General features: G+C 48.7%; 2 protein-coding genes across 4 annotated transcripts in view; one reads left to right on the forward strand and one right to left on the reverse strand.

Moving 5' to 3' along the window:
• SLC12A5 (solute carrier family 12 member 5) overlaps nt 1-6,569 on the forward strand; it is a 38,179-nt gene extending 31,610 nt beyond the window's left edge. For both annotated transcript variants that reach the window (XM_067708295.1, XM_067708296.1), the window contains exons 20-26: nt 525-656; nt 1,563-1,670; nt 2,590-2,712; nt 2,804-3,003; nt 3,347-3,361; nt 3,624-3,757; nt 3,968-6,569. In XM_067708295.1, coding sequence (XP_067564396.1) covers nt 525-656; nt 1,563-1,670; nt 2,590-2,712; nt 2,804-3,003; nt 3,347-3,361; nt 3,624-3,757; nt 3,968-4,059 — 804 coding nt within the window. In that variant the 3' untranslated portion in view covers nt 4,060-6,569. The remainder of the gene's footprint in view (nt 1-524; nt 657-1,562; nt 1,671-2,589; nt 2,713-2,803; nt 3,004-3,346; nt 3,362-3,623; nt 3,758-3,967) is intronic.
• A 784-nt stretch (nt 6,570-7,353) lies between these two features.
• The window catches only part of NCOA5 (nuclear receptor coactivator 5), a 30,519-nt gene continuing 17,439 nt past the window's right edge, over nt 7,354-20,433 (reverse strand). Inside the window, exons 3-8 of one of the 2 annotated variants that reach the window (XM_067708297.1) lie at nt 16,938-17,264; nt 15,128-15,264; nt 13,508-13,634; nt 11,437-11,636; nt 9,766-10,086; nt 7,354-9,316 (exon numbers count right to left, since the gene is read on the reverse strand). In XM_067708297.1, coding sequence (XP_067564398.1) covers nt 8,727-9,316; nt 9,766-10,086; nt 11,437-11,636; nt 13,508-13,634; nt 15,128-15,264; nt 16,938-17,264 — 1,702 coding nt within the window. In that variant the 3' untranslated portion in view covers nt 7,354-8,726. Of the gene's footprint in view, nt 9,317-9,742; nt 10,087-11,436; nt 11,637-13,507; nt 13,635-15,127; nt 15,265-16,937; nt 17,265-20,433 lie in introns of both variants that reach the window. The other variant, XM_067708298.1, reaches the window with a different exon arrangement.

Below are 20,433 nucleotides of genomic sequence, written 5' to 3' on the forward strand. Positions count from 1 at the left end.
TCCTTAATTCTGAGGTGCTGGGAACTGAAGGTGTCTCCCCTTGCAGATGTCCTTGAATTATAAAGGAGAGCAATGTTTAACTCAATCGAGTGATGCTTTAATGAGGGGACCCTCATCTACGCAGAGGCGTTTTTCAAAACTTTTTTTTTTTTTTTTTTTTGCGGTACGCGGGCCTCTCACTGTTGTGGCCTCTCCCGTTGTGGAGCACAGGCTCCGGACGCGCAGGCTCAGCGGCCATGGCTCACGGGCCCAGCCGCTGCGCGGCATGTAGGATCCTCCCGGACCGGGGCACGAACCCGTGTCCCCTGCATCGGCAGGCGGACTCTCAACCACTGCGCCACCAGGGAAGCCCCGCAGAGGCGTTTTTGTAGGGAGTGGCCGCTGAGATAGAGGACTGGGGGGCTGCATGTATGTGTGGGAAGGTGCGTGGGAAGGGTGAGGGACAGGGTCCTGTCTACGTTCTGGCCCTGGGTCTCCGCACTGCACCTGGGCTGGACCTTTCTGGGTCCCCTTCACCACTCCAGGTCTGGCGGAAGTGCAAGATGCGAATCTTCACTGTGGCCCAGATGGACGACAATAGCATCCAGATGAAGAAGGATTTGACCACATTTCTGTACCATTTACGTATCACCGCGGAGGTCGAAGTGGTGGAGATGGTGAGTCCCCAGGAGCCACCTCTGACGTTTTGGAATCCCTTCTGGACTCTTTCCCTTTGGCCCCAGAACCAAATGGGGAACTCCAACTCCCATCAACTTGTGATGCTGAATCCCTTCCCTGCACCCACTTTTTAGCCTCTCACGTATTCACCGAAAGCCCATCCATCCATCCATCCATCCATACACCCTTCTCTCCTTCGTAAGAATAGCCATGTCTAATAATGCTTACTACGTGTGAGGCACTGTACTGTGCACTTTATGTATACTACTTCTCACAGCAATCAATGAAATAGATACAATTATCAGCATTTCCATTTTACAGATTAGGCAGTTGAGGCACAGAAAGGTTAAGTAATTTGCCCCGAACACACACTAAGTGGCAGGGCCAGGATTCAACCCCAAGCAGACTGGCTCTAGAGTCCATGCTCCTCGCACTTACATTCTACAGCCTCTTGTCTGTCCATTTCTCTCAGCTTATTTATCCATTTACCCATCTCTCTGTGTATTCATTAATCCACCCACATATCCATTAATGTATTTATTCACTCACTCATCCATTCATCCATGTACAAAATTCATTCATCTCTGTGTTCCTTTTTATATTTCTCCCCCGTCTCCATTCACCCAGGTAATTAATTAGTCCACTCATTCATTAATTCACCCATTCATTCGCCCAGTCCTGTGCTTGGCTGAGGAGGGAATGAGCCACATTGCCTCCAAAGAGCATCGCCCTCTGCTTCGTCCTTGCCTCCCACAACTGTTGATTAAACTAGGTCATTGGATGGGGAAACCCTAGGTTGGCAGAAAGAAGGGGGCCTGCCTCCCTCCCCTTGGCCTTGCACCGAAGCTCGTACTTTCCCCCCCTTTCCCCTCCTCCACCCCATCTCCACCCCTGCCTGCCCACAGCATGAAAGCGACATCTCGGCTTACACCTACGAGAAGACGCTGGTGATGGAGCAGCGTTCCCAGATCCTCAAGCAGATGCATTTAACCAAGAATGAGCGGGAGAGGGAGGTGAGGTTGCCCTGGCTGGGCTCAGAGAGTCTCAAGCTGCTGCCAGCTCTGGGCGTGCACAGGTTTGGGATGGCCCACTCCTGGCCATTGGCACTGCCACCTCTGGCACTGGGTTCCCCAGCAGCAGGGGTACACACAGCGGCTGCATCTCTCAAGCCTCCCAGCCAGGATGCAGAGGGGCTTTGGCATGCGCGACAGATCTTCCGCTCACTATGTGACTTCTGGGGCCCAAGGGAGAATAGTGGATGTTAAATATGTCTGGATGATTCCTCAGGGGCGTGGGCTGCCAGTGTGGGGGACAAGGGATTATGTGAGAGACCCTTCGAGAGGCTTAGAGAGTGGGTAACAGATGGATATTTCAGGATGCAGCTGATGATGAGAGTTGGGGGCAAACCTCCAACTGGGTTCTCAGGGGTAACAATGATGAGCTCTCATGGGGTATGGGTGAAAGATCTCCCCAGTGTGGGTAATGTGGGACCACTGGCCCTCTGGCATTTGAATGAAAGCCCCACCCCAGGGAGTGGGGTCCTTGGGGAAATGAGCTATGGTACCCTGGGGGGTTGGGGACAGAAGAGATCTTGGAGGTTGGTGACAGTAAAATTGTAAGAAATGGCATGTGCTATGACCAATCAGAACTGGCACTGGACCATAGTGCTAAGGTAGAGCCCAGCTGGACCAGGTGTTAACCCTTTGGTTGCTGGATAGTGGAGAGGTCAGGGGTCCTGGAGAGGGGTTGGAGTGGCCAGGTCAGTGGCGGCAATAGCTATTTGATGTGGAAGCATTGCAATAGTTTAACAACTGGTAGGGATCCCGAAAGTGCACATCCTGGCTGAACATCAGCTCTGGGGGTAGCTCTTTGCAGGGCGGGCATGGGTAGTGATTTCCAGCAGAGCTGGCACCAACATGTGTCACTCCCTAGATCCAGAGTATCACAGATGAGTCTCGGGGCTCAATCCGGAGAAAGAATCCAGCCAACACTCGGCTTCGCCTCAACGTCCCAGAAGAGACAGCTGGTGACAGCGAGGAGAAGCCGGAAGAGGAGGTATGCAGCGGGGTGGTTTGGCTCCAGCCAGTGCGAGCAGGAACTTTGGCCTCCGAAGGAGTCACATGTTGTCCCTTCTTTTATCCCTCAGGTGCAGCTGATCCATGACCAGAGTGCTCCCAGCTGCCCCAGCAGCTCACCATCCCCGGGGGAGGAGCCCGAACGGGAGGGCGAGGCAGATCCAGAGAAAGTGCATCTCACCTGGACCAAGGACAAATCTGTGGCAGAGAAGAACAAGGGCCCCAGTCCTGTCTCCTCAGAGGGCATCAAGGACTTCTTCAGCATGAAGCCGTATGGGCCTGGGGGCTAAGGGCTAGGGTCTGGGGTGAGCCTACAGGGTCCTTGCTCCCCATGGCAGAGCAAATGAGCAGAAGGGGTCCTGGCCTGGTAGTCGGAAGACCCCGCCCAGACCTTGTCTTGGTTTCCCCATCTGAGGACTCAGATTGGGCTTGATTGCTAAGGGTCAGAACTCCCTGGGGCAGGCAGTGGAAAGGCGAAGCCTGGGGGGCTGGGAGAGCGGGACCAGTTTGCACACAGGGTGGTTGATGGTGGCTCAGGTAGTCCTCAGCTTCTCCTGCTTTTTCTGACCCCTCTCTTTTTCTTCCTCTCTTTGCTTCTCTTATGTTTCCCGAAGGGAGTGGGAGAACTTGTAAGTGCTTCAGAATTTTTAACTTCTCACCTAGGTTGGCCAGGGTCCCTCCTCTTCTCACTCCACCATGAACCCTCAGTTTGTGCCCCTGACCTCTGGGGTCTCTGAATAGCCCAGCTTGGAGAAGTCTAGGGTTGGTGGTCCCTGGCTTGCAAGGACTAGATCCCAGCAGCCCAGTGCTGGGGTGGGGGGGCTGGAAGGGCGACTGGATCCAACTCTCCCTTCTCCCAGCCTTACGTGCCTCCCTCCGTCCCTCCCTCAGGAACCAGTCCAACGTGCGGCGCATGCACACCGCTGTGCGGCTGAACGAGGTCATCGTCAAGAAATCCCGGGACGCCAAGCTTGTTTTGCTCAACATGCCAGGGCCTCCCCGCAACCGCAACGGTGACGAAAATTGTATCCTGGGCTTAAAATTGGGAGGAAGCGGGAGGTGGATGTCAGGGGACTTAGGTCCTGGCCCTGGGAAGGAAGAGTTGAGACGGGTCTGCTTCAGAATCAACACCGCGAACAGGGACGCGAACCCATCGTTCCCCTGGCGCCCAGCACGCGCGGCCCTAATTCCAACGGGAGGGAAGGGGACGGTCTTTCTCCTTGACGGGCGCTCAGACATGGAGTTCCTCGAGGTCCTCACCGAGCACCTGGACCGGGTGATGCTGGTCCGCGGCGGCGGCCGCGAGGTCATCACCATCTACTCCTGAGAGCCAGGACCTGCCACCCGGGCCCGAGCGCGTCCGGCCCGCGCGGCCCCGGAGCCCTCGCCGCGCCCCCCGCCGCTGTCACCGTTTACATACAGACCCTGTGCCCGCGCCCTGGCCCCCTTCCCCGCTGCCTGAAGCCCGGAGGCCACGTCGGTCGGGGCTGACTCGGAGAGGACCGCCCCGCGCGGAGACCAGAGCCCCGAGCGCCCCGTTTGCGCGTCGCCCTGTCGGCCCCGGCTGCCCTTTTTCTAAGCCCGGCCTCGCCCCGCCGGAGGAGACGCTGCAATAAAGGTCGGAGGAGGCGCAGACAGGAGCGGAGCTGGGGCTTTGAGGACCCCCGGTAGTCCGCGCGGCCCTTTCCCTCTCTTCCCGCGCCCCGCCCCGTCCTCGCTCTGCACCCCTCCCCCGGCGGCCCGGAGGGCGCGGGGTGGGGAGGCTGCGCTCCGCCGTCTACGTCACTTGTCTTCGCGCGGCCGCAGGCGCCGGCCGGCCGAGCCTATACATAGTGTACAGGAGACATCGCGTGTATTTTTAACGTCCCCATATTTCTGTGACTAGAAGCGCAACGGACTTCTCTTCTCGCCACTGTCGAGCTCTCCCGCTGGGGGCGCCCAGGGAAGGCGGAGGCCTCGGGAGGCTGGGTTTTCCTTGACGTCCGAGAGTTTTGAGAGCAAAAGTGCTTTAGGCCCAGGCGGGAGTCGTGGTCCCTCGACACCCCCTCGACGTCTCCTCACCCTTTCCTCGCGCCCTTGGCTTCCGACCCTTCCCTCTAGTTCTTCTCGGAGACGAAGTGAGACAAGTGTCCAGCTTTTCCTGGATTCGCCTCCCAGCGGAGTGAGCTTCCACTGTGGCTGCAGAGACGGGCGCAGCCTCTTCTCATCGGCTCTTATGCAAGCTGGGGCCAGGATAGGGGAGGGGCGCTCCTCAAGGAAGAGAAACCGAGAGAGGCCCTCGCCCCACCGAGGAAGCCCCGCCCCGGTGCCTTCGCTGGGGGAGCAGGCGGCTCTCCTCAACCGGCTTGTCGCCTGCTCCTCCTATCCCATGGCTCTTCGCCAAAGACTGAAATCGGGGAGCTGGAGGGCGTCCCTTCCCCTGGAGTTTCCTCCCTGGGACAGATGAGGGAGGCGGGGGCGGTTCTGGGTTGGGGGCCGGACTCACCGGGGAGGCCCCAGCGCTGTCCCTGATGTTCCCTCCTCTGTGTCCATCTGGCAGCTCTGGCCTCGGGGACCCAGCCGCCTTCTCCGCGTCCCGGGGCCCGGCCTCGCTGCCTCTAGCTGCGTCTCCCAGGCACCTGGGCGTGGGGGAGGGCTGGAGTCGCTATGTGCTTTGTTCTTAGCGCCTCTCTGCCCTCCTCCAAACTAGGAGCCAAGGCCTTTGGCTTCTCCAACACCAGTCCTTGGCGCTTCTGCTTCACCAGCCCGGTTGCAGGTGCCCTCTACCCTTAGGGAAACCGCATTGGCCGGGCTCCCTTCCCCCAGGGCACCTTACTAAGGGCGGCAGGCACTGCACGCTCGTTCCAGCGCCCTCTGGGACTGGGTACAGTACCTTCAGCCCCAGGGCCCTGAACTTTGCATCTAGTTAGACATCCTGCCCACCTCCCAGAGCTGAGGCTACTGGGTACTCCTGACCTCACCACCTCCTTTCCTTTGAGCCCAAGGCAGAGCTGGAGCTGGTGCCACCTAGACTGGGCCAGGTGTGGCTGGAGGTAGGTTTGGATGTCTGCCGGTTAGGCCAAGGCCCCTCTGAAATTTGATCAGGGGGCTGGATAGATTCTTCCGGGTAGTAATCAGAAGTCGGAGGTATCAGACACCAGCACTCCCCACGCTCATCCTCCAAAGAACCTCCCTCTGACAGACGCAGCTGGGTCTAGCCTTCTGGGGTCCTGAGCACTCCTGGGCTGAAGTGGTGGGCTAGGTAGAAGGGAAAGGGGGTATATTAACATCAGTTAGGGAACCAAAGTTGCACTATCTGGGCCTAGACTGTCTGGTTGGCAAGAGCAGTTTCGGTTGATGAAAAGACATCCCACAACAAAACCCCAAGTTTTCTGTGCTACATGTGCAATATTTGTTATGAACGTTATCACACGTCACTCATCAAATTATCTTTATAATCATGTAGCTAGATGTTTCATGTCCATTCAAGTGACTTTTATTCTGAGTGCAATATTTCAATAGCCTTGTAGTGATAACTAGTGTTGCTTTTGTTTTAGACGATCTATGTGCAGGGCAATGCAATGAAGTTGAAAACCCTTGTAAATAGGAGAGGTTGCAAACCAAATCAGGAGTATTTATTACTATTATTAGGCCTGCCTTTAACTTTCCATGTGTTTCAGTATTCCGCATTCTGCCTCAGTATTGATCTTGTGTTCTCTGTGCCAATATGAAAAGGAGAGGGTTGGTTCTTTCCTTTATTGTTGAATGCTCCCATTTAATGCTTTATAGCTTTTATGTATTAATTTTTTAGACTCCCATCTGCACAAAATGCAATAAAAATAATTTTATTATACCCTTCACAGCCTGAGGTGTGCTGTTTGGACACTCCAGGGGGAAGAATTAGTAGGTGGGAAGAGGGGTGTTAAAAGGTGGCCCTCCAGGAGGACCCTAGACTCTTAATCAGAAATACTGACCACCACTCCAGGCGGGTTGCCTAGTGTACTGATAGTTCTGGGGCCCTGTCCTAGAGGGACAAAGGCACTGGCAGCAGGGGCATTGCACCCACAACATCTCCTATGAGATGGTGAGCACTTCTAGGTCAGGCTCAGCAATGTCAGCATCTTGGTCCCTAATCCACTGGAGGCCTTGTGCCACTCACTTCACCACACCCACTCCAAATTTCCTGATAGGGCTATTAAATGCTCTCCAGAGCTCCTACCTGTGACTCTGCTTCTGCCAACTCCTTGCATAATGGGCTGGACAGAGGGCGGCAAGTGAGACAAAATCAAAACAGGAGAGCACCCCACTCTCCATTCGCCTTTGGCCAGGAAAGGCCTCTTCACAAGTCCTGTTTTCCTTTCCTAGAATAAGAGGATAAGTCTCTGACACAATGCAAGTCTGCCACAAACAAGGATGTTTACATAGCATTATAATTAACCAGCAGGCTTTTGCTCTGAACTGTACTAGGTGAGCTGCATAAGGAGAGAAGCTAGGGTTAAAAGAGGTTCTGAGGCCTGACTGCAGGCTCATGGCAGACCGAAACCCATCAGTGCTCTGTCAGGGAACCTCACCTTCAAACTCTGGGAAGGAACGCTCACAAAGAGGCCCTGCAGATATGCACACCCAAGAAAGACAACACAGCTTTCACTTTTTCGTTTTAATTAAAAAGTAATCATCTCATCTTATTAACAACACAAAAGTTCCAAAGAGGAAAAAAACACTATATAACACAAACAGGTCAGAACATAAAATGCTGCCATCTGGGGACCTTGAGTTTTTGAAACCACTGTTTACTCAGCCACTGGCAGGGACTCAGGTGAAGTCACTGCTCTCCCTCGTTTCTGCCAGGGGCCCCTTGAGACTGATCCGCAAGGCTCTAATGAGCACCATCCCTAGGGAGAGGGCAGCTTCCTTTGTTTCCATGTAGAGCAGCAGCCAGAAGTCCTCCCTCTAGTATCTTCACTCTGGCTCAAAAGTTATGAACAGCCTCCTGTATCAAGAACATGTCCAGCTACCAAAAGTCTGACATCAAAATGGTCCCTATCTCCTGCTGCTTAGAAAACAGAACAAGAGCCAGATTTTTGAGTCAAAAGCTCAAAGCAATCACTGAAAAAAAAAAAAGGGTGTTCACTGCCAGAGTCTAGAGTTGCCTTCTCAGAGCCGATTCCATTCAACTACCACTGGTGAGGGAGAGGCTAACAGAAATATTAGGGGTAAGAGTGGCTGGGGCCCAGGTTCACAGTTTGTGTTAAACTGCTGGTGACTGGAGCTGTGCAGTCCACGGGAGATCTTTCATTGAAATGAAAGCCAAAAAGAAAAAAAGAGAAAACCAAAACCCAACAACCCTGGGTCAGGCAGAAAAGTGGCCGGCTTGGCCACTCCTCAACAACTCCAGTAGCTGAGTAGCCAGCCGGCTTCTGAGTCCTCAAGCAGACCCCACGTTATGTGGGATGGGGTAAGAGGACACCGTGCCCACCAAGCCCAACCTGCTGCTCTGGAACCCTACACAGGAGCTGCAGGCAGAAGCTCGAGCTCTGGTGGGCCTGTGTGAGGCTGGACACCCATGGTAGGTTCAGAATGAACAAAGGCAGTGGCTTTCAACATGAAAATGCTACCCCAAGCTCACCCAGCTGGGGCTCAGCTGCTTCTTCCTCCCCCGCCCCACGTCCAGCTGACAGAGAGACAACTGAAATACAAATGGAGCCCAGACATCTATACTGCCCATGACCCCAGAGATATTTACTTTCTACCAAAAAAACCCACAAAAAAACAAAAACAAAACCCCCCAAACCCCCACCCCACCACCACCAAAATACACCTCCAGTGCAGTATAAACTCGAACTCTGGAAGGGGTAAGCAACATAGCCTTGGGCAGAAGAGAGCAGATGGTAGAAACTTATGACATTCGATGTGGACCTGGAGAGGTGCAGAGAACATCTTCCAAATAACTCTATTTAGAACGCAAGAGGTGGGAGGCCAGAGGAAGAGGGGACCAGGGGTAGTTGAGATTTAGCCTCAGTAATGCCTCTGGTATGATCCCATGGGGGCTTGGGGCCGCCCCACCTGTGCTGTGGTCTGGCTAACCAGGTGGGAGAGAGCAGGGCCACTCTGTATCAGAGTGTCCAGAGCCTTCTGTACACTTGGATTGTCAAAGTTGATACCTGTGGAAGACACGGGCCTCTGGCTAGCCAAGTTGCTGGCGGGTGCCAGGCGAGTGGAAGGCTGGCCAAAGAGCCCTTGGGAAGGAGCCCCAGGCCTGGGGCCCATGTTCCGAGCAGATCCTGCCTGTCCCAAAATGTTTGGAGGCTGATTGCCAGAGGCCTGTGATCTTTGCTGAGGCTGGCTGTTCGCTGCTATGGAAAAATTCTGGTTCTGGGTGTTTCCGGCAGCAACTGAGGGGGATGCAGAGCTGCTATTGGCCGCAACCGTGCCACTATTGAAGAGGCTGAGGATTTTGGCCTGAAGCTCTTGCTGGGAGGTGGGGGGTGCCGCTGGAGTGGGTGTAGCAGAGGGGAGCACTTGGCCGCTCTGGAGCGTTTGGGAGCTTGGCTGTGTCTTCAGCGAGGCACCCGAGGTCGCCCCGAGTGGTTGACGGGAAATCGGGCCTACAAGACAGAAGGAGGAGGTATCTGGTTGAAAGTACCCTCCATGGGCAGGAGGCTTAGCAGCCCAGGGAAGAACAACAATCACTGATCACATCAATCACACAGTACACAGACTATAACATCAATTTCCCAAAGGGGCCACTTCATGGTACGTGCTGTTCCCAGAAAACAGCTTCATTCCTCCAGACAACTACTTAAAGAAAGAAGGGCGTCCACCTTGGTTCCCAGGGAGCCAGCATACTAGCCCACCCACCACGTTAACTACAGAGCAGAGCCCAGGTCTTAAGTTATCATTACACCAGCATGGCTGGCCCACGGGAGAGCCCAAGGGATGCGCTCATTTCCCTTGCCCACCCCAAGAGCCCTGGGCCTGCCACCCTCCCAACAGAGCCTGGGGATTAGAGAAATGCAGAGTCAGAACTTCACCTCGGCCCTGCCACGTAGCTCACCAGGCAGAGAGTCGGCGCTGCTCCTCATCAGCCGCTCCTTCCGCTCTCGAAGGTAGTTGATGATCTTGTCAGTCTCTTCAGCAGTGAGGTACCTGTTGTCGGCCAGCAGGTTGATGAGGCTCTGGATGGCTGGAGGGTGCCCCCCGCGCAGTCCCTCCTCAGGGCCTCCCCGCTCTCTTTCCTGGAGGAGGGCTTCATCGGCCATCTTGGCCGCCTGTCTGGCAATCTCCTCGCGTTCCTTCTCCCGGCACTCGTTCTTATAGCGCTCATAATTTCTGGCCACCAGCACCATGGCATCTGCCTGGGGCATGTTGCGATGCTCTGCAGGAGGGAATGACCTGAGTTATTTTCTCCCATGACAGATCTGAGTGCCCACCTACTGGACTCTACCAAGCCCTTCCTAACCTCAGATGAGCAAGAAAACCATTACCGTGACAAAAAGCCTTAGGATGGGGATGGGGAGAGGTTGGGAGAGGAGGGGGATGAAGGTTGGGAAGATAGGTGAATGGATTTCTTTGCTGGGCAACAGACACCCTTGTACAGAGCTAGTTCTTTGGGGAATTCTTAGATCACAGACGTGTAGTAAAAACCAAAGAAACATGACAGTCTCTCACAGATTCAAAAAGACCATGCGGAGAATAACCACAGGAGGCAGGCCACGGGGGTCCAAAAAGCCCTTCTGTAAAGCCTGGCTCTCTACTGTGCTCCTAAGAATAGAGCTGTTTTTTTAATGTATCAGTTCAAAGGTTACGGATTAAGATCAAATTGTGACCCTAAATAACCTCCTCTCCTCACCCCTGGGCAACAATGATTTACAGCGTTGTGAGACTTCTCAGCACTTGATAGAAATGTCTTCACACATCCTGAGGGACTGTTCCTCAGAAAGACAAATGACCCGCTGGAGAGGCTTCTACACTCTATCGTTATGGGTAAAACTGGTGGGGCAAATAGAAAGCCCCAGGGTGGCGGGAAAAGCGAAAGGTCTGTGCTGTGAGCGCAAGCAACGAGCAGGGAATCAGCTGGCTGAGTCTCAACAATCTGGGAGCAAAGGACTAAAAGCTACTTCAGGGAAGGACTTCAAGGAACCTGCTCTGGGCCTCCTCCCTGTTCTCACAGCCCCTCCACCCACTTCTCTAGCACACTTACAGAGTATCCTAATTGCCTGTTGTATGCTTTGTCCCTCATTAGAAAATCTGGTGAAAGCAAGGACTCTATTGCATTCAGTGTAGTATGTACCAGAGCTGCGCTGGAGCCGGCCCTCACTGGTGAGAGCAGACTGTGTGCATCTCTTCCCAACTTGCCCTGAAGTGACTTCATGTTGGGAGCTTGATATAGAACACAGTGGGAGTATTTACACCATGGAAATCAGCAAATGCTATAAACCACACCGCCCCCCCCCAGAACTGGTTGTTAAACATTTGCCAGCACATCACTGTATATACCTAAGTGCTAAATATAACGTCATATACAGCAGGCCCAGAACTGTATCCAGTGAAAGAATATCAGACGACTAAATGACTATGCAAGTCTCTGCCGTGCACTTATAAAAGGGCCCTACTACATTTGAGCTGAAATACATTTACCTAAAACCTGCTGCTTCTGAGTAAGGCATAAAAAAATTAATGGACTAGTGACTACTTCTGAAATTCTGACCCGCTTGGGCCTCCATACCTTGTGGGGTTCCAAACATGATGTTGACTGTACAGGAGCGGTGAATCTGGTGTTGCTGGGTGATGACAATAGCAAAGGGAGACCCTCCCCTGCTAACATCCTCCAAGGCTTGTGACAGTGACACCTCTGTGTTGAGGAAGATCAAGTCCACTACCATGCCTAGGTCTCGAACCTTCCGCCCCACAGATTCAGCATAATCTCTGTAGAAACAAACAGGACCCAGTGAGTACTCCCTGACCAACTCCCAACTCCCACTGTGGCACCTCAGCTAGCTGTGTGAGCTCCTATGAAGACTTCAAATCCCAGCTCTACCAGTGTCTCCCTAGCGCCCTCTTCAGGCTCCAAGAATCTAGACCAATTCCTTCTCTATATTGGCTCAGAATGGTCACACATAAAGTTGCCAATAGCACAGTATTTAGTACCCAGGTCCTCCTCTTGATTCTCTACTCTGATGTTCATTCCTAAACACCATCCTGATGCCTAAGACTTGTAACACATGTCCGTCTTTGTAGAGGCTACACAACATAGTGGGAAAAGCATGGGTTCTAAATGCTAGAAAGACAGGCTTGGATCCTACCACTAACATTTACTTGCAAAGTTGAAGCTTTAAGCAAGTCCCTTTACCTCTTACAAACCTCAGTTTCTTTACCAGTCAGACAGGATTAATATGGCTCAGCTCATACGTCACTTCCTTGACTTTCTCTGCAATCTAAATCAGATCCTTGATATATTTCTTATAAGACACATCACCAATACATTTATTTCTGTCATTTGTCCAACTAGGGTATAAGCTCCACAAGAGGAAGGGGCCATGTGTGTTTGCTTATTAGCATTACAGCTCCAGGACCTAGCACCTGTCACACATAGAAGAAATTTGATGAGTGAATACACATGAAACAGGATTACTGTGAAGATTAAAAAATTTATTTAAGTGCCTAGCATGTAGTAGTTCGGAGTAGGTGCTCAGAAAATGACATTATCATGAGTCAAAAGTGGGGGGGGGGGCAAAAAAAAAAAGCCATCTGCAAGTTAAAGCAGCATCTGTTTCTAAACAAGGCAGCCCAGAGCCTGTGAATGCTGCCTGCTCCTTGGTGTCTCAACACCTATTTCCCTAGTCTCTGCCTTGAAATTAGCTCTTTAACCCCAAACTGCTAGAAAATACATGAAGTTATTTACTAACCACTTGGGGAAAGGGAACATAGCTACTCTCAAACTTGCAAGCTGCTATATACTCCCTTCTACACCTCTACTCTGCTTCTTCAAGGAAAAGAATGTGAAACAGAGGTAGAGTAAAATACTGCTGTAACTCTGGCTTGGCTAGCATGGTCACCTAACAGCTCTGCAAGGCCACGGCACTTCACAAAGCAAGCCTGGCTCTTGGCTGACAAATGCAGAGACGTATGCCTTCCAAAGTACTGGGGATTCGGTGTTGTCTCACAAAGGGGACATTTATTGCTTTGCCTGACCAGCATATATTCCCCTTTGATTTTCCTTGGGAAGGCACCCCTTTCCCACTCAGTCCATATGGTTCCACAGGGCTAATTCCACTTTTAGCTCTAGGGGTGGGCACATGACCTAGCCCTGGCCAATCAGGGCATCCCAGCACTGCTGGTCAGAGTGATAGTTCAGGGATGGGAAAGTAAGCCTGGGCAGTCCAATGAGAAACAATTCCAGGACTTCAGGTGGAAGCAATGGGAAAGAGCAGCTCTCTTTCCACTGGTTTGCTGAGCTAAGAAGATACATGTCTAGAGCCAGTGCTGTTCTGCCTTTTTTAGTAGAAAGCTTGTCTGAGAGTGAAGGCAACAGAGAGAACAAGTCTTTATGACTTGTGTGACCCTGTATATGGCCATGCCTGAACTTCCCAGTCAAGCAAACTAAAAATTTCCCTTTGGGCCTAAGCCAGTTTGCAATGGGTCTTCTGTCACCTACAAGTGAAAGAACCCTGGTTAACACAGTATAACAATGCCAGAGTACACAACAGCCCAAGTTAAGTGTGTACAGCTGCCAAGGAACCTGAATTTCTCTTCTGATCCTTCTCCTCACTCAGGAAAAATATCCAAAGGGTTCTTACTTAGTCTGCTTGTTGACCACAATCACAGAACAATCAACAGGCCTCTCAGCATCAAAGCGTCTCTGGATTTCCTCAAAATACTGACGATAAAGCTCTTCTCTACGCCGTTCCTCACGTTTCAAACGCTCTGCAGGATGACACCAGAGAAAACTGAAACATGGACCGTGCCTTTCTATAAAAATAAGTCACAGGCCTTATTTTCAATCCTGAACTACTTGTAGGCAAAGGTCATAACACACACACACACACACACACACACACACACTTCTCTGAATTAATCCTCTAGACTACCTCCTAAAAATAACCCTTATTATTGTCTTTTACTATTATAAATCCATTGACATGGAATGATTGGATTCAATGGCATGGTTGTTTTAATCTCATACATGCTGCCAAAATGCCCTCTAGAAAGGCTGTTTCACAGGGGTGGAGCACCTAGTGCTATTTCTCCACATCTTAGTCAACATTGAGTATTGTCATTAAAAAACAAAACAAAAAACAAACCAAAAAAACCTCCTGCCAACTTGATAGGTAAAAGATGGTATTTCATTATTATTCTAATTTTCATTTTGGGGACAACTATTTAAGTCCCCTATTGACAGGTAATTGTAATTTGTTTAAAAAAAATCAGGCAGTAAACAAACAAACACAACCCCCACCCCAAACAAACAAAATCAGGCAGTAAAGTGTAAGTTTTGTAACAAATTAGAAATGAGGTTCTTGGGCTTCCCTGGTGGCACAGTGGTTAAGAGTCCGCCTGCCAACGCAGGGGATGCGGGTTCGGGCCCTGGTTCAGGAGGATCCCACATGCCGTGGAGCAGCTAAGCCCGTGCGCCAAAGCCACTGAGTCTGTGCTCTAGAGCCCACAAGCCACAACTACTAGCCCACATGCCACAACTGCTGGGGTCCGCGGGCCTGGAGCCCGTGCTCTGCATCAAGAGAAGCCACCGAAGTGAGAAGCCTGCGCACTGCAAAGAAGAGTGACCCCTGCTCGCCTCAACTAAAGAAAGCCTGAGAGCAGCAACGAAGACCCAATGCAGTGAGAGAGAGAGAGAGAGAGAGAGAGAGAGAGAGAGAGAGAGAGAGAGAGAGAGAGAGAGAGAGAGAGAGAGAGAAAAAGAGGTTCTTAACTTGACCAGGTGTAAAACAATCTAAAAATCTTTGAAGATGTATTGAATATATTGAGAAAATCAAGGCTTTTATCAATAAAAAACATGTTTGTCTTTACCTAAAAAGTACATGCTGTTAGGTAAAAATTATAAATAAAACAAAAAACCCCACATACTACACAGATAATGCAAACAGTTTTACTTGGTCAATGAGCAAAAAAAAAAAGCAAATGACCTCTTCTGCTCCCATCTTTTGTTCATTTTTTTTCTTATTGCTGGAATTTCGTATTTATTTCTTCTTGTTAGATGACTAAACCAGATGAAGGTACTACTTCGCATTTTAAAAATGATTTTCAAGCTGAATGTTCTCTACACATGAATAGGATATTTGTATTTCTTCTTTTTGTGAATTGCTTAGCCAAGTCATTAGCCCCTTTCCAGTTGGTTATTAGCTTCCTCTTTCTTTTGTAAAGTGTCCTACCAGTGCTAAGTGCTGTTTCTGCTACTTTACCTTTTGCACGAGACTGACTTTCTGGGCCTGGAGGGCCTCGTCCATCAAAGCTATCTCTGTAACGGTCAAAGTAAGAGTCATCCTTCCTCCTGCAGTAGTCATCCATTCGCAGGTATCGGTCGTAAGAGCCTTCTCTCCTGAAAAGTTACAGAAATGTGCGCAAAGTTAAAAGTCTTATCCTGCAAAAATCAAATACAGAGAATTCTTCAAGACCCAGTTGTCTGTGAGGAAGTAAGGCACAGTAAGGCATAGGACTTTGGGATCAGACAAACGAAATTAGTATCTGGGACTCACTGCTTATCAGCTCTGTGGCTGGGACTGAGTTAACCTACCTTCCAAAATGACTGGGAGGATGTACAGAAAGCTCTCAGCATAAAGTAAGCTCTCTGGCCTAAAGTAAATACAAAATAACTGGTAGTAATTATTATTATTATTATTATTTTTTTAAATTTTATTTATTTTATTTATTTATTTTTGGCTGTGTTGGGTCTTCGTTGCTGCACATGGGCTTTCTCTAGTTGTGGTGAGCGGGGGCTACTCTTCGTTGCGGTGCGCAGGCTTCTCATTGCGGTGGCTTCTCTTGTTGCAGAGCATGGGCTCTAGGCACACGGGCTTCAGTAGTTGTGGCTCGAGGGCTCTAGAGCACAGGCTCAGTAGTTGTGGCGCACGGGGCTTAGTTGCTCCGCGGCATGTGGGACCTTCCCGGATCAGGACTCGAACCCGCGTCCTGTGCATTGGCAGGCGGATTCTTAACCACTGCGCCACCAGGGAAGCCCTGGTAGTAATGATTGATATTAGTTTTGAGGAACCATTCCATGCCCTCATCCCAAGTCTCCTTCCCTGTGCTTTTGAAAAACTGTGGTTAAAAACCAAAAAAATCAAAAAATCCACATAAATAATTTTTCATCACCCCGAACACAGACTCAACCCCCTTTGCTGTTACTTTGTCTCTATGAATTTGCCTTTTCTAAATACTTCATATAAGTGAAAACATGTATTTGTCTTTTGTGTCTGTCTGGCTTATTTCACGTAGCATAATGTTTTCAAGGACCATCAAGGTTGTAGCAGGTGTCAGAATTACCTTTCTTTTTATGGCTGAATAATATTGTTTTATGGATATATCACATTTTTTTATCCATCTATTGATGGACATTTGAATTGTGTCTACCTTCTGGCTACCGTGAATAGTGTTGCTATGTACATTCACATTCACCTGTGTGAGTTCCTCTTTTCAATTCTTCTGGATATATATTCAGGAGTGGAACTGATGGATCATTAATTCTACTATATTTAACTTTTTGAGGAACCGCCCAACTTTTTCACAGTGGCCATACTACTTTACATTCCCACCAGCAATGTATGAGGATTCCAGTTTCTCCACACCTCGCCAACACTTTTTTTAAAATAAATTATTATAGCCATCCTAGTAGGTATGAAGTGGTATCTCACCGTGGCTTTAATTTGCATTTCTCTGATAACTAAGTATGTCGAGCATCTTTTCACGTATTTATTGGCCATTTGTGCATCTTCCCTGCGGTTTTGCACTGCCAAAATAATTTGTACTCCATCTTTTTTTCCATTTGCATGATGTTGCCTTTCAGAGGCCACAGGGAGATTCATTCACTAAGCACAGTTCATCATCATTCACACATTCACCACATACTTATTAAGCAGCACATCTACCATTTGACAGACATTGGAAATATAGGGCTGATAAAGTCACTGCTATACAGAGCTTTCCATTAGTTCAGCAGAACACACATAAAAAAGACTATTACAAAAAAACCAAGCAGAATAGCTATACAGGTACCTGTACATGGGATCTCGGGAGTCTCTCATATCTCTGTATCTGTCATACATGGGGTCCCGGTGATCTCGAAAATCCCTAGAGTCTCTTAGGTCACGAAAGTCTCTAGGATCCCTCATGTCCCGAGCATCACGCATACTTCTGCTGTCTCTGTGATCCCGAATGTCTCTGCTCTCTCTGTGGTCCCGCAAATCTCGGGGGTCTCGCATGTCTCTGCTATCTCGAGCATCCCGGCCATTTCTGCCATCCCTGGGCTCTCTTCTTGGACTTCCTCGAATGGGGGATCGATCGCGTCTTGTATCTCGGCTGTCTCCAAAGCCATATGGATCCCTGTGGGAGGTAGCAAGAAAATGCTAAGACAAAGAAATTGAAGGAGCCAACCTTTCAGCTCTTTATTGGAGGAAGCCCCCACCCTCCAAGCATTTTTCTCTAAAATACGGCAGTCAGTGAGAACGTGATTAAAATTTTAAGGATAGTTACCATCTGGTCAGCAAATAAAGACTAGTAGGTTCTAGAATCTCAAAAGATTAGGATATTGAGGGAAGAATGTATGATCCAGAGTCAAAAGTTCTGACTGGGATCATAGTGTCTATCAGGCTTCAGGGACTAATTCAGTATTCTGTATACATGTCAAACTATCATCTCTATCTCAACAGATTTTCAAAGTGAAAGTGTCTTCCCTCAGAACCTATTTCCTCCCATCAGACTTGTTCGAAAGAGACTTTAAAAGGGGCGGAACGTTGCATGCGTGCGTGTGTGTGTGTCATAATACGGGGCAAGACTCATGAAGAAAAAATGAGCAAACGGCACCATCTCATACAAAGTAACGGTGATCAAAGGCGTTGTCCTTAAAGTACAGAAAACCGTCACTTAAAACATCTAGCAGGATTAATCAAATTAAGGGGAAAAAAGAAAGAAGTACAATATGAGACATACAGTCAGGTACAGGTACACTCAGTTTCTCTACCTTCTTAACATACTTATTGAGAAGTGGTCTCTCTCAGTCTGAGGTTTATGTAGAACCTGGTTCCTTTTTTGCCAAGGTGTTTTTTTGTTTAAAAAAAAAAAAACCAAAAAAAACCCAGTATTTGAAGTCACAGGTATGTTTGGCCTGATCTGCTTCAATATTCTTCATGAGACATCCCACCCAACTGGGAACTCATCCCCAACTTCTTATTCAACCCAATCAGGCCCAGACTGACTTTTTCATTTCTACCTAAAATCATCTTCCCATTTACCATGGTTTAAGTTCTTGAAAGTTAACTGATTTTTCCTCTCTATCTCCACTAAGTCACTTGAATCCTGTTTGTTTTCCTTGTTCATTCTCATTGGATTTCTAAGTTCAATGCAAACTCTTATTTTTATGCTGGCACCACCAAGAGTTTCCAAAAAACAAAATCAAAACCCAATCTTCCAGATTTCAATTCATTCAGCAAATACCAGATTAATCATCTGAATTTCCACCTGTTACCAACTGCAGCTTGGCTATCACGCTTCTGGGCACCCTTCCCTAACAGATCTGGCCCCTTTGCATTTATTATTTCTCCCCCATTTCCTGATCCAACCTCCTTAGTTTTACTTAAGCTGTTCTTATGACTTAACTCACACTACGCATCTCAGTATTTCTGTTCATACGGCTTTTCAACATGGAATGTTCTTCTTGCACTAACTCTGGTGTCACCCAATCCTCAAAGGCAAGTTCATGTCCCATGTCTTCCAAGGAATCTCTAATCTCTAGCAACCGCTGACCCCTCCTGCTAAACTCTCTGAGCACTTACTATTTCTATTACTCATCTTGATCTGTTTACCTTTTTACGTCTTCCCGTGTGACCCACTTTAAGGATTACCTCCTCCATAGAACCTACCCTGAACTCTTGATCTTTTCCAACAAATATGCTCCTCCTCCATTCTTTTCCATCTCATCTACCTACTCAGTTGCTCAAGCCAGGAAACTGGATGTCATCCTTTCCTTAAAGTCGCATCCACTCTTCCAATCACATTTCCAAATTCTGTTAACTCTTTCTCTGAAATTAATGTCCATTCTGCCCGTTTCTTTACCTCTATAAAGTACCACTGAAGGCCAACCCCAAACCATCTCTCCCCAAAACCACAGTAAGAGCCTTCTAAAGCAGTCTCCTCACCTCTCCTCTTGCCTGTTTCCCAATCTTTCTCCAGATTACTCTAAAGTGATCTTTTACACATATAAAACCCTTCACTGGTTTCTCACAGTATTTCGAATTCAGTCTAAAATCTCCACTGAGGCTAGTAAGATTCCCCCTGGCCTTGGCTCCTGTCTTCTCCAACCTAGTCTCACCTTCTCCCTAGTTCACCACTTTCTTACCATACTGACTTTTCAGCTATAACTAGTCAAGGTTTTTCCTGATGCCTCTACTTGAGTAGCAGGAACGAATCCATACTCATTTTCCAGGTCTCAGGCTTAAGTATCCCTTACTCCCTGATTCTGTTAGTTTAAAAGTTTATCTTCTGTCCCTAAATCCTGGCCACTTTCTCTCACAGCACTTTGTTTTCACTCATTTATCACAATTTGACGTCATTTATCACAATTTGACGTCGCATTATCAATTTGTTCAATGTCTGTTTGCCCTACTAGACTGTAAGTCCATGAGGACAAGGACTGTCAGTTTCACTCTCCATGATAAAGCCACCGCATAGGTTTATATTGTCTGGCATGTAGCAGACTCTCCATGAATATGTTAAATGAGTCTTGCTCTGCACACATATTTCTACTGCTGCACTTATCACACTGTTCTGTAGTTATTTGTTTACATGGCTTCCCTACCAAACAGTAAGCTCTTCCAAATGCTTTGTATCCATAGGACACAGAAAAGAGTTCAGTAAATGTTTAATGAATTGAATTGTTCAACTAAAATGTAAGCCTCTCAAGAGCAGGCACCATGTTTTCTTTATAGTTTTGTTATCTACCATGACTACACATGGGCATTCATCATGATGCCCTCAGCTTGAAAGAGAACCTCAATTTCACTTCATCCACATGGTCACAGCAAAAACAATTTAAATGCCAATTCTGCTTCTATGAAAAATCCTTGTCATATGTTTTAAGGCTCACAAGTACTCCTGATTTGTGGGAGCAAACATATGGGAGACTAGAGAATTTAAATGAGGACAGCTAAACATTTTTCCTATTAAAATAAAGTGCAGACTAACCAAGATTTTTACTTCAACTTTTATTATGTCACATAAATCCGCCTAACACGTGTAACATCTGATCTAGTGTATAATATGGGCAAATACCCAGGATCTAATGGAAAGGGACAACTGTAAAGTATTTCTGGATTAATGATCAGCAGATAAACCTGCCTTGGGGAGCAGTTAGAAACAGTTATTAGAGGTGGAATCAGATTTCAAGTGTTCCCTGGCAATCAAGGCTGAAAGGGATCATGAACCTGACAGACCACAGACCACACAAAGCCGTGGGCTGGTGAAAACAGGGGTGGGGACAGGGATAAGAACACCATGT

This window comes from Pseudorca crassidens, chromosome 15 (assembly GCF_039906515.1).
Source record: "Pseudorca crassidens isolate mPseCra1 chromosome 15, mPseCra1.hap1, whole genome shotgun sequence".
Taxonomy (NCBI): Eukaryota; Metazoa; Chordata; class Mammalia; order Artiodactyla; family Delphinidae; genus Pseudorca; species Pseudorca crassidens.